The sequence below is a fragment of the Rhinopithecus bieti genome, unplaced genomic scaffold (genome assembly GCF_001698545.2).
Source record: "Rhinopithecus bieti isolate Rb0 unplaced genomic scaffold, ASM169854v2 scaffold_6380, whole genome shotgun sequence".
NCBI lineage: Eukaryota > Metazoa > Chordata > Mammalia > Primates > Cercopithecidae > Rhinopithecus > Rhinopithecus bieti.
The window spans coordinates 2,431,079-2,444,770 of NW_016806642.1; the positions used below are offsets into that span (position 1 = coordinate 2,431,079).

A 13,692-nucleotide genomic window follows, 5' to 3' on the forward strand; every position below is an offset into this window, starting at 1 on the left:
AAAGTGCTGGGATTACAGGCGTGAGCCACCGCGCCTGGCCTAAATAATTTTTTAAGTTTATTAATATTGTGTGTCAATATTACTAAATTTAAATGGTATTATTATTATTGAGGGAAGAAAATCTCTACATTTTCTCCTTCCCCTTTTATAAATGTGGATTCAGTGGGTCTTTTTAGGTTCAGATATTATAAAAAAGAAACAGCTCTAATACTGCAATTCATAGGTAACACATTACCACTGAATTCAGTATACTTCCACTATTATTTTATTTTAGTGATACACTTAACTGTAAAATTTTCAGGAGCCACCTTAGGGAATGAAAAGTCTTTATCAAAATGCTTACTTACCCTCTTCAGTATTAAATATATAAAAATTAACTATTCACTAGTCATAGAATTTTAGTGTTGGATGGCACCTTAGAGATCTTTTAGTCAATTCTCTACCCTGTCAAAATAGTAATCTCTCATCATGCTTCTACTACCAGGCTTTTTGCCTATGTTTAAACACCTCCAGTGACTCACTGTATCTCATAAAAAGGCTCCTCTTTTCAAAAAAAGTTCAAATGTTTAAAACATTGTTATGCCAGAATCTATCTCCTTGTTGTTTCCATCCATTACCCTTAGTTCTTCAGCACTTTGGATTAATTCAACAGACATCTTCTTTGTATCCAAATGCAAACAGTTAATATTTATACTTGGGTTAACAAAAAAAATTATTTTTAAAGCCTATTCATACCAGAAGAGTTGAAAATAGGACATGACAGAGCTAAAGGCATGAGAAAATGCACCATTAATTGTGTCTGCTTAATTACACTTTGTTATTTATTAATGTGATATCCAAAACAGTAGTTCTGTTGAATTTGTGTATAAAATATTTACACTAAAAAAGTGTGGTGAATTCCAATTTTATGTGAGGTTTGTGATTAATGTCCCAAAACAAAAAAACACTATAGAAAGCCTGAATAAATGCCTCTTCAGCTCCTATTGCCCACCTAAAAGCTGCCTTATTTTCAGGCAAACTAACATTAATTTTTATGACATTAAGCTACTCAAAACTGCTATTATATTGATAAATCATTTGTAAGCAATTTACTGAATCTTCCATTCAAAAGTTATTAAACAATTCTATAGAGGCTATAAGGCGCACGCACACACAAACCCCTCAGTTATTATTATGCTTTTAACAAAAGCATTTAGTATCACAATCTTACTTCAACCAGTACCTTAAACGAACCAATGAACAAACTTCTTCGGCAATTTACATATACCTAAGAAATATAACCTTTTATTCAGTACCAACACCTGATTCAAATACAAGTAATATATATATATATATAAAATATATAAACCTGTTATGCAATCCAAAAAGGTACCTCTCAAAATGCACCAAGAAAATACTGTATTTGTAATAGTTTAGACTCTGGGGTTAGCTGACTGCAATAGATTAATACAACACATCCAAAACTAAAAAATTCTATATCTAACAATTTTTAGGGTCCATGAGTCTCTTTCGAGATTAGTTTATAAACTATTTCCTGAAATTTTTATTTAAAAGCAACAGCCTACACCATGTCTTTATGATGTGGTAGTAAAATTGTATGGATAATTACTAATTTGGTTGAAAATACCTAAATCTAAAAAACTTAGCCTATTACATTTGGAAGCCCCACATCTATAGTGACAATCAGCATCATCTTTTCATTAGTCTCATTTTTTATTATTAATGCCACTCAAACACTTATGTAGGCTTTTGGTTCTTCAAATAACAGTTGTGGATTTTCTTTTCATAAGTTTTACATAGTTCTATCCAGTGGCCCCATTTTATCAGCATATTACAAACTGTATGTTTATGGTTCTTACATTGATGACATGTTATTTTTATCTCACCCAAATTCTGGAAATTTTTGGCCCATCAGTTCTCAAACACTGGAACATATAAGAAGAGTAATAAAATCTCACATTACTTGAGGGAGTTTGGATTTTCCCTCCCTTAATCTCCAAGCGTACCCCTGCCTACCAGCATCACATCCGTCTTGTCTGCATTGAACCTCAACCAGTTGGTTCTTAACCACGTCCGAAACTCAGCCAGGCACTGGGAGAATCGAGCGACCACACCATCTAGATCAAAGGAAAGAGAGCCTCAGTAGCAAGGAGACAGAAACGAGATACAAGCTCACCATCCACCCTGTTTCACGTGTTTAAAAAGATGGTCGGGAATTAGGACAAGGATCCCATGACAATTTTAGAAAAACATTTAATGAGCCTTAAGTCATGCAATTTGTAACCAATGGTAAAGGAATAAAAGCGACCCAATAAATACGTCGCCTCATTCCACCCATGAGTGAAGAAGATTCAGTCAACTCCGGGTCATCTCGGTGAAGCGGCCTCAAGAACCAAGTCAATCTTGTAATTACATAAGTTCTTCTGCAGAAATACAGAATTCTAGCGTTGGAGGAAGCTTTAAATAGGCAAAACTGAAGCCCAGAGAGGGATAGTGACTCGCTCAAGGTCACACAGCATGCAGGGACCACAGATAGGCTCCAGGCCAAGGACCTAGCCACAAGCTGAAAGAACAAGACTAAAGAGCGGCGAGCATCTGTCCCAAGGGATCCTCCTACGCGCTAGGAGGACCTCGTTTCCTCACAGTAATACCCTATTCGAGTCTCTCCTCCCTCCCTGACTCCATCCGAAAAGCGCAGGTTGGCCCAGGGCGCTGCTCACCATAAAGGCTGCAGTGCAAGCGGGAGCCTCCCGGGACTGGGACACAAGTGAGAGAAATACAAGAGAAAGAGGCGGAGCCACAGCGGGGTGGTCAGCTTAGCCCCACCCCGGCTGGGATCAGGGACCGAAGCGAACGGGGCGAGGCGAACTCACTCCGCAGCGGATTCCCAGCGCGCCGCCGCCACCGCGAAGGCAAAAAGGCGGCGCTGGGAGGCAGTGGGCGGTGGCGGGGAGGGAGCTGCGCATGCGCCTTCGGCCGCCGGCAGCGAGCAAGCCAGGCGCGTTCTGAGGCAGCCCCTCCCCGGAAGTTAAGGGTCTTCCGGGCGGTACACTGCTGTGGGGGAGGGGAAGGAGAGAAAGGGGACTGAGGACACCTCAGGAGCCCCTCATCCCAAACTGGAACAGAAGGGGAGAGATGGCTTGTGGAGGCTGCACTTACAGCCGCTGCCGCTGCTGCCGCCGCCACCTTCGCTGCTGCCGCCACCGCCTGAAGAAGCCCCATCCATCCGCCTGCAGCCGGGAGACTCAGAGCCTGGGAGGGGCCTGAGGCCCGGGCCGCCCGCCTCCTTCTTCTAGTCGTCGTCCGGAGCTTCCTCCTGCTCCACCAACCCTCTGCCCTCCCCTCCGCCTCCGCCCTCCTCCTCGGCCTCGTGCCGCCAGCCAACCGCGCGGCCGCTTGTTGAGCCAGAGCTCCACCGTCGCCATGACGCCCGGCAAACATTCCGGAGCCTTGGCCCGAGCCGCCAACGCAGGGGCTTGGAGGTACAGGGACTTCAGAGGCGGCCAGAAAAGGGGTGGTGGACCACTCCCCAGCTGGTCGCCACCATGCCAGTCTCTCCGGCAGGCAGTCACAAGCAGCAGAACTTCAGGTTGTAAGTTCCGGCGTTAAAACCGTAGTCCATTCCCCGGGGTCCCGGAGGGAGCCCTTCTATTAATAGATATTTCTACATTTGGAAAGGGCCGTACCCCAACTGAGTTCAGTCTCTAGACCTCCAAGCGCCCAGACGACAAATGGCTCCTTTATCGACCTACCACAGTCTTTAAAAAAAAAAAATCTCTACTGGGCCGGGCGCGGTGGCCCACGCCTGTAATTCCCAGCACTTTGGGAAGCTGAGGCGGTTGAATCACCTGAGGTCAGGAGTTCGAGTCCAGGCTGGCCAACATGGTGAAACCCGGTCTCTACTAAAAATACAAAAAGTTAGCCGGGCCTGGTGGCACATGCCTGTAATCCCAGCTACTTGGGAGACTGAGGCAATTGCTTGAACCCGGGAGACGGAGGTTGCAGTGAGCCGAGATCGTGCCATTGCTGTCCGAGCAACAGAGCGAGACTCTTTGTCTAAAAAATAAAATAAAATAAAATCTCTACTGCTGTGCTTGCTCTGTGAGAAAAGACCTGGTTTGTTTAGAACCATCCTTCCTCCTAGCACTTCTAGTTTGTTAAGGCCTGCAATCTCTAAAGCTTGGTGCCTTCATGCTGTGCCCAGACGTTCAAGAGCCTCAGCTTCTGTGAGCCACCAGGCCAAACATTGCTGTGCTCTGTAGTAGAGGTATTTTATTGTCGTCTCCTCAATACCGTCTTACCTTAAAACTAATTCCTGCTTCCAACATTCTACTGTGAGCAAGACTGGAGAAAAGCACACAGCTATGTGGACTTGTTTTTAAATGGTTCGTTAGTACTGCCCATAATACTGTCCACTAAGTTCCTCCAAAGTTCCTTATTTGTTTTCTCTTCCCCTCTGCAATCTCCTCCACCTCAGCTAATCTTTCTTCAGCGGAACTTGTTGAGAGTTCTTGGGAGACAACCTTGCATTCTCTCTTGAATATGGTACTCACGCTTTTGTCCATCCTACCGCTCCACCAAAACAGCTTCTATGAAAATCAACAATAGCCATGCAGCCAAATACGATGGCTGATCCACAGTTTCATTCTTTGTTAAATGAAGCAGCGTTGGTCTAGTTTATTACTTCTTGAGCTTTGAAAAGCTGTATTTGGGTTCTGAGAAACCACTCTTCCTAGTTCTTGTCTTGGTTCATGGTTTCTCCTTTTCCAGATCCTTTGCTGGTATCTGTTCCTCACTACCATAACTAAATACAATCATGCATCGATGGTGATACCTTCTGAGAAATACCTTGTTAGGCAATTTCAGCATTTTGCAAATATCTTCTAGTGTACTTACACAAACGTAGATGATGTATAGGCTACTATACACCTAGGCTACAAGTGTATAGTAGGCTGTACACCTAGGCTGTAGTAGTCTATACATCAAGATTTGTGTAAGTACACTAAATGGTGTTCGCATAATGATGAAAATGAAAATGCTTTGTTGTTTCTAGGCTACCAACCTGCATAGCATGTACTGTCTGAATCTGTAGGCCAATTGTAACACAATGCTAAGTATTTGGTATGTAAACATAGAAAAGGTAATGTCTTGTGCTTGAATGTTGTGACAGCTACAACGTTGTTAGGGCAATAGGAGTTTTTCCAGCTCTGCTACCAGATCCGCCATTGTATATGTTGGTTCATAGCTGACGATCCAGGACTGTATTGGTGTGCTGGGTCAGTCCATAAACTCTTCACTCTGATGTCTTTAAGTATCACCTATAATGATGATTCACAAATGTTCATCCTATGGCGAAACCTCTTCCCAGGAAGACGACTTTAAGAAAAAAACACTTGCACTTACAAGTTGAAAACATCTCAAAATCACATCTACAACTAAGTGTATCATATTTTCTCTCTTTTCTAATTAACTGCCATCTTTTCTCATTTTTAGTAATGGCAAATTCCACTCTTTTAATTTACTCAGGTGAAAAACTTTGGGGCCGGGCGGTGGCTCAAGCCTGTAATCCCAGCACTTTGGAGGCCGGAGACGGGGCGGATCACGAGGTCAGGAGATCGGACCATCCTGGCTAACCACGGGGAACCCGTCTCTACTAAAATTACAAAAACTAGCCGGGCGAGGTGGCGGGCGCCTGTAGTCCCAGCTACTGGGAGGCTGGAGGCAGGGAGAATGGCGTAAACCGGGAGACAGAGCTTGCAGTGAGCTTGAGATCTGGCCACTGGCACTCCAAGACCGGGCGACAGAGCGAGGACTCGCCTCAAAAAAAAAAAAAAAAAAAAAAAAAAAAAAAAAAAAACCAAACTTTGGGATTACCCTTGACTTCCATCTTATACCTCACTCCATAAGCAAATTTTACCATTTCTACCTGCCAAATAAATCCAGACTACCACTCCCATGTAAATCACTGTGTTACATTGTGATACCCACCTAAATAGTCTCCTTGCCAACACCCTCCAGGTAGTAATCAATGTGGTTCTGCCCAAAACATTTCTCAAGTTTTTTCCATTTCACTCAGTCAAACTCTTTACAGGACCCCAGAGGATTTCACTATGGACTCTTCCCCTTGCCTAATTACATTCCGTATTGTTCCACAGCACATCAGGCACACTGTGTTCCCCCTTTGGAGCCTGTGCTCCAAAGTAATATAAAGTAATAATACTTCACCCTTGGAGCTCTTCAGTCCCTCACCTTTACTTGAATTTTTCCATAAAATTTATTCCTGCCAGGCGCAGTGGCTCATGCATGTAATTCCACTGCTTTACGAGGCTGAAGTGGGCAAATTGCTTGAGCTTGGGAGTTCACAATCAGCCTGGGCAACATGGCAAACCCCTATCTCTACAAAAAATTAAGCCAGATGTGGTGGCATATGCCTGTAGTCCCAGCTACTTGGGAGGCTGAGGTGGGAAGTTTACTTGAGACTAGGAAGGTGATGCTGTAGTGATCCATGATCACTGCCATTGTACTCCAGACTGGTTGACAGAGTGAGATTCCATCTCAAAAAAAAAAAGTTTTTCTGCAAGTTTGTAGTATACCTGCTTATTAATCCGTCTTCACCTAAGGATAGTACTCCAAAAGGGCAAAGATTTCTGTTTTGTTCGCTACGGTATCCATTGCCTAGAATGAAGAAGGTGCTAAATAAATATTTGCTGAATGAATATTTACTTCAGTAACTTTGGTTACTGCTTATCTTGTGTGGTTTTTGTTTTCACCTTCAGGTATGGAAATTTGAAGGTAAAATGAAATTGAATTTATTAAATTGAAAAATACGAAAACTGTCCAACTCATAGTATGGGGCGTAAGAAAAATTCCTTTGGGAGTTTCTTAAATGTTGACAATTTCATAACATATTGAGGAAAGAATGGGGTGGGAGATGGGAAGTAGTATAACCTTTATTTTTTGCAGTAGCCATGTTATCTAATTAAAACGAAGTTTCACAGACAAGTTTACAACCTTTTGGTTTGGCCTAATTTGTTATTTCTCATCTTCCTTCTTTTAGGACTTAATCCTGACCTTGGAAAGGATCTCATGAAGCAAATATTTGTCAATTTTCCACTTTCTCTTTTCCTGTGTTAGATCCTTGCCTTTAGCTTTACAATATTGGACAAGTCTACCATGGCAATAAAAACAACTGCTGATTCTTCAACCCTTCATCCTATTTCTCTGTCCAGTGCCTTTATATTCCTTACACGTTCATGTTTCCTTTTGATTTTATTTAATGTTTTTATCTCTGCTTACATTACTCACCTGTTCTTGAATATTATCCACTTTTTCCATTAGAACCCATACCATATTAATCGTAAGTATTTTAAATTCACAGTCTTACAGTTATAAAATATCTGTCACATCCGAGTGTGGTTCTGATACTTGCTTTGTCTCTTCACACTTTTTTTTTTACCTTTTGATATGCCTTACAATTTTTTGTTGAGAGCTGAACATATTGTATAGGTAATGTAAACTGAGATTAAGTAGGCTGGTAGTGTTTTATGTTTGTGTGGCTAGGAATTAGGCTATGTTTACTGTTTAGTTGTAAGTGTGTAAGGCATCATTTTCCTCTACTGTCCTTGTTTCTGTCTCTTAAAATTTCCCTAGGGACTTCTTAAATAAAGTCAGCCTTGCAGTTCTTTCCATTGTAATCCCATTATTATACAGGAGCCCTGTAGATGTGGTGGTGAAACAGGATAGTGACTCCTTCACAGGTAGGAACTGGAGTGCACAGGCACTGGCAGGGGCAAACTCCACTCACTCGCTGCTCCACCCCTCTAGGGAGGTGGAGCACAGGTGAGTGAATGCAGGAGCCAGAGTGAGTGCTTTTGGGCGCCTTCAAGAGTGAACTGCATACTCGCTCCCCAGCAGTATCTAGGGGAGGGTACCCACGACCCCTGAAACCCCAGAGGAGGTGTTACAGTGCCCTTTTGGCTTTGCTGTCTACAGGGAGCTTAAGTGTTAACAGCTCAGTGGAGGGTCAGCATGACAGCCTTTTGCACCCACACTCAATGGCACCTGAGTTCTTGTCCAGTGTCCAGGAGGAATGAGGTCGCATAAGAGTTGAAGCTGGTAAATGCAGGGGATTTTATTGTGATAAAAGTGGTTCTCAGTGGGAAGAGGAGCTGGAAAAGGGACGGAACAGGAATGTAATCTTCCCCTAAAGTTCAGCCATCCCCAGCCAGATTCCTCTTCAAAGATACACCGTCAAGCTGTCCCTCTGAAGTCAAGCCACTTCTCTCTGACGTCCAACCATAGGTTCCAACGTCCAGCTGCTTCTCTTTCTGCCTGCTAAGCCTGAGGTTTTCATGGGCACAGGATAGTGGGGCAGAGTGGGCCATGGGTGATTTTGGAAAAGGCAGCATTCAAGCAGGAAAATACAGATGTATGTTCTTACTTTGGGCCATGATTCCAGGCTTGAGGGTGGGGCCCTTGCCAAGGACCTGCCCTCTTCTGCCCAGAATTTCCCTGCTTCCTATTCTTATCAGTGGGAAGATGTAGGGGGAGGGGAAGGGTTTGACAATCCTATGATTAGCTCTTAGTGTTTTAATGGGCCTTTGTCCCTGAGATGAGACCTTGACAAGTGTTTTTCAGTACATTTTTTCTTTGAGGGGAAAAGATGGCTAATGGGGGCCAGAGTTGGGTATTTCCTTTCCCCCATGTCAGTTAGACCCTGATAAAACTCTAGTTGGGCTCTGGTAAAGTAGTTGTCCTTGAGTGCAGGTGCTTGTTAAGGAGAACATAACATTGTAGGTGTATTTTAGAATGGTTACTTCCTATCCACCTGCTAGAACCATGAGGAAATTGTTCCTTAATCTTCATCCTGAGAACTTTGTGGCCACATAGAGGTAAAGCTCATGAAAATGTAGCCCCCCCCCCCCCCGGAATATTTTCTCTCTCAAGTTAGTCTATACTCAAGTCTTCAGTAGTTAGCTAGTTGCCTTTTAAGTTGCTGGCTTCAGCGGCATTTTCTGCTCCCAGTAAGTTGTGATTCTCTGTTTTCAACTTGTCTCCAATTTTCAAGGTAGTTGTTTGTTCTCCTTAAATAGAGGAAGAACTGTTTTATGAGTTAATGTGAGATTATTTTATTGTCCATCTATTCACTTTAAGATGGCTTTTAGACTAGAGCTATCTAGTAGTCATTATTCATATGAGTATGTGAACCTGAGAATTTGAGACAGGTCTCAGTTAATTTAGAAAGTTTATTGTGCCAAGGTTCAGGATGTGTGCCCGTGAAACAGCCCCAGGAAGTACCGACAACATGTGCCTAAGGTGTTCAGGGCACAGCTTAGTTTTATACATTTTAGGGAGGCATGAGACATCAATCAATATGTGTATGTTGGTTCTGTCCAGAAAGGCGGGGACAACTTGAAGCAGGGAGGGGGCTTCTAGGTCACAGGTAGGTAAGAGACAAATGGTTGCATTCTTTTGAGTTTCTGATAAGCCTTTCCAAAGGAAGCAATCAGAATATGCATCTATATCAGCGAGCAGAGGATGACATTGAATAGAATGGGAGGTAGGTTTGTCTTGAGCAGTCCCCAGCTTGAATTCTCCCTCAGCTTAGTAATTTTGGGACCCAATATATTTTCCTTTTACGTTTCCCCCATTTCTTTTTAAAAAATATTTTGGAGAAAACATTTTAGAAGAAAATGAGTCTCTGGTCTCGGGTTTTATCTGATCTCTCATGGCTAGGACAGTTTATTCCTAGATGGGTTAGGTCCCAAAAGCTCATTTTTAGCAGATTGTGAAGTCTCATGTCCTGTGAAGAGGAAATGGGGGAAGAAGGGAGAACAACAACAACAAACAAACAAACAATCCTGGAAAAATTGATATAGGCTATATTACTCTGAAGTCCATATATCAGTAGGTAGGTATGAAAGTGGCTTAGGTATGTAAACAGGTTGCTGTTATTTTCTTCTGAAGTTTAAGTTGTCTGGCTTCAGTTCGCAGGGCTTTAAGAAAGCACGAGTTAGTTTTCAGTGACTCCAAATTAGGAAAAATAGGGCAAATAAGAAGGAAGAAAATTGAAAACATTATTTTGAAGACTTGTAGCCAAGAAAAATTAGAATTTGGTCCAAACTGTAGAAAATAATAAACATTGAGAAAACATTAGGAAAGACTAGAATCTAACAACAGGTCTACTATAGTTGTGAAATATAATTTTCTCTCCAGTTTCCCATTTTTACTAAAGACAAATCATGGTGCATCTGGTTTGCTTTATTATACTTGGCCTAATTTTTCGATACAGTGCAACAAGAAATTTTTTACATAGGCTTTTAAACTGGCTTTGTTGGACTTTCATAGGAGGAATCTCAGATAGGACTTTTATAAGCCGAGCCCAGCCATGGGTTTATGCAATCAAATACCTATGAGTTGGGTGAATTTCCTCTCCTCTTGAGGTTCCAAGATAAACCTGAGGCTTCTGGGCCTGTCTGAAAGTGACATTCTTCCCTTAGCACAGGTCAGAAACCCTGTACAGGCACTATGTACACAAAATATGAGGCCAGTTTTTCCAACGGCTTTATTGGTTCAATAAGTCACGTTTGATTCCTTAAAGGAAAGCACACCATTTCAGTCAAAGCCTTGGTAAAATAACCAGCTTCTCCAATTGTGTCCTGTTACAAATTAAAACAGATTCTTATTGCACTTGTGCAAATAACTGTATTACCATAAGTTAAGAATACTCACAAATATTTCCAAATTCTGGAGAAATCAGGTAGTAAAAAACAAATATGCTCAAAATTTTGTTCATAGGAGTATAGTAAACTCTTAAAAGCTGTAAGTAGCTCAGAAGAAAAGTTTCAAGACTCTAGAAAACAAAGGATAAGCAACATTTAAAGCAAGAGTTAAAATGATTGCTTTAGTCTCCTGTCAGTTCAGTTTATGGAGTTAATTCCTGTTCTGCTTGATAGTCATGAACATTTCAGCCCTCCATGAGAATCCTGAAAGTTTTTTTTTCCCCTCCATTGTAATGTCACAATCTGCAAAGTTATCAGAAACCTGCATTTAAGAACACCTGTTAAAGTTCCATAGTTGATTATAGAACCACCCAAAAAGGACCTAAACAAGACAACAATTGTCCATGGATGACAAAAATTTTAGGGCAACCACAACCATAATCAGACACAATTGACAAAGAAATGTGTTACCTCTGTGGCACACAATAATTTAACAACAATTATAACTACTGATAATGTACATAAGTTATATCAGAATTATAGGAGTTTCCCATCATTTTGGAACACATACCAATAACATTTATACAAATATAGCCCAAAGAAAACCAAACATCATTTCATATTTGGCAATGCTTCCTGTCTAATTTTATACCAAATAAGCCAAATTATGTCATTTTGGACTTTAGGGGAGCTAATATCTTAAAGGATTAATTAGGAAAAGACAATTTATAAATTGATTTTGGAAAGCTTATAAAATATCAAAGGTTTAAAAGACTTGATATCATGAAATAGGAACATGGGTCATTGTAAAATAAGTCATTCATTTAACCAAAGTGATCACTCAAGGATTTAAAAAAAAAAAGGTAAAAATGTTCATTCTTTGAGAAAGGAGACATAATTTTCCAAACAAGCCCTAATTAAAACAGCATGATGTCAATTATATTTATTTTTCAAAATTTTATAAACTATGAAATTTTAATTTTGACCGTAAGATATAGCGATACTGCTTCCAAATGCCTTTTATAACCTTTATTAAGGAGTTGGTTAATGCTTCAAGAAAACCTTGTTAATCTGACACAGGGGCCCATATACTGGTCTTACATCAGTGTGCCTTTGACATTGATTAATTTATAGAGAAACTGAACTTATTTTCTCCGTTAAAATCCCACACACCAACCTCTTTCACAATAGTCCCTGGGCCTTGAAGAGTTGAATGGCTTTAATTTCTGGCCCTGTGTCTCAGGGATGCAGTTTATTTTTGATTAGCATCTTCTATGGGGCCTGGAGATAAGGCTTTAATTGCTGTCAGTGTTAAGATTTAGCAGGACTTGTCCTTTTAGACCCAAGAATCAAAACCCTGTAACTTAATGTCACAAGTACTTTAGGAGCATATACAGAAAGATACATGGATGTAATAACCTTAATTTAAAAAAAAACTTAATCTCAGTTTTTTATTCCTATGCAAACCAAAACAATATGAGAACTTGATCATATACAAGTTTTGTTTTTTTGTTTTTTTTTATAAATCTCTTATTGTGATTTACACCAATTGTTCTTGATGTGCTTGGACTTTCTGATTTGTCCTGAAAATCCCTCCTTCTTAAACAACCAGTCATTTTGTTTTAGGACTAAATTTATCATATGAAATTCTTTTTTTTTTTTTTTTTTCAGAGTCTTGCTCTGTTGCCCAGGCTCCACCTCCTGGGTTCAAGCAATTCTCCTGCCTCAGTCTCCTGAGTAGCTGGATTACAGGTGCACACCACCACGCCTGGTTAATTTTTGTATTTTTAGTAGAGATGGGTTTCGCCATGTTGGCCAGGCTGGTCTCAAACTCCTGGGACCTAATATCCTGGGATCCGCCCACCTCAGCATCCCAAAGTGTTGGATTACAGATGTGAGCCTCTGTGCCTGACCAAAGATTTTTTTCTCTTATAAAATTATTCTCTTTAAGCTTTCTTACCACACAAAACCTCTTTATTTTATAACTTTCTTTACATTTCTGTTATTTTCTGGTTCGTTTTACCTTGTTTTATGTATAACCTTTAAACTGAATTAGACAAAACTTGTTCAGTTTTTTTAAAAGGACACACTCTTTTATATTTTTACCAAGAATGTTTTTCTACAATATAAACTTATTGGAAAATACTCAAATAATGAAATATCAATTATTGAATTTAATATAACCTTAGAGTCTAAATTATGACAAGCTTGTCTACAAGTATTTATCCCATTACGTTTACCTAATTATTTTGTTTATGTGATATATGAAAACTGCGATAGTCATGATTTAAAGTTATGAAACTGCCATAGCAAAATTATAACTGAGACAGTGAAAAAGATATAACCTAACTGACTCCACCTTGCTTCTAACCTCCAAGCTGTCCTTGTTCATTCCTGGGCATAGGCAAAAGTAACTTTGGGAGGTACTTAGTTAATAGTTTAGCTTTGAAACAAAGACGATAACAGTTCTTTCCCAAAACAAATCTCCTTACTGCCTGTGGACTAGACTGCTTAAAGCCACAGGATTAGAAGTTATGGTAATCTTTCTAAATAATTCAAGATGTAGGTATTTTCATTAAACCAATATTAATGTCTTATTTGTTAAAGATTACAGAGCAAAGGTCATTCTATCTTGGGCTGGGTTTATGGTTTTATAAACCCTTTACCAAATTTTGACACCTTATAGTATTTGTTAGGGATAAGTATGAAATTACTTGATTAATAAATGCAAACAAAATGTATGCTGGCAATTCTTAGGACATTTCTAATGTTACTTTACCACTAATTTTAAAGCTAGTTTGTTTATTAAAGATTTTGCTTAAGTTACATAAACTCGAAAAAGCATTTGACTAGTCTTTTCCTTTTTAATACCTGATTTAAGCGCTTTTTTTTTGAAGTTTTTAAACTTTTTATTTGCATATTAAAAAAATTGTGCATTCCGATAATTAAAATCATTTGAACAAAAAAAAAA

At 40.2% G+C, this 13,692-nt stretch overlaps 2 protein-coding genes across 16 annotated transcripts in view; one reads left to right on the top strand and one right to left on the bottom strand.

Annotated features, from left to right (window-relative positions):
- MIER1 (MIER1 transcriptional regulator) overlaps window positions 1–3,360 on the bottom strand; it is a 68,274-nt gene extending 64,914 nt beyond the window's left edge. For 5 of the 15 annotated variants that reach the window (XM_017877161.1, XM_017877172.1, XM_017877167.1 and 2 more), the window contains exons 1-2: window positions 3,160–3,355; window positions 2,017–2,117 (exon numbers count right to left, since the gene is read on the bottom strand). In XM_017877161.1, coding sequence (XP_017732650.1) covers window positions 2,017–2,117; window positions 3,160–3,226 — 168 coding nt within the window. In that variant the 5' untranslated portion in view covers window positions 3,227–3,355. Of the gene's footprint in view, window positions 1–2,016; window positions 2,118–2,720; window positions 2,838–2,873; window positions 2,965–3,159 lie in introns of those variants that run through there. The other 10 variants (XM_017877170.1, XM_017877162.1, XM_017877164.1 and 7 more) reach the window with 5 other exon arrangements.
- Window positions 3,361–3,417: 57 nt separating this feature from the next.
- The window catches only part of DNAI4 (dynein axonemal intermediate chain 4), a 111,926-nt gene continuing 101,651 nt past the window's right edge, over window positions 3,418–13,692 (top strand). Inside the window, 2 exon segments of the mRNA XM_017877158.1 lie at window positions 3,418–3,505; window positions 3,508–3,592. Coding sequence (XP_017732647.1) covers window positions 3,424–3,505; window positions 3,508–3,592 — 167 coding nt within the window. The 5' untranslated portion in view covers window positions 3,418–3,423.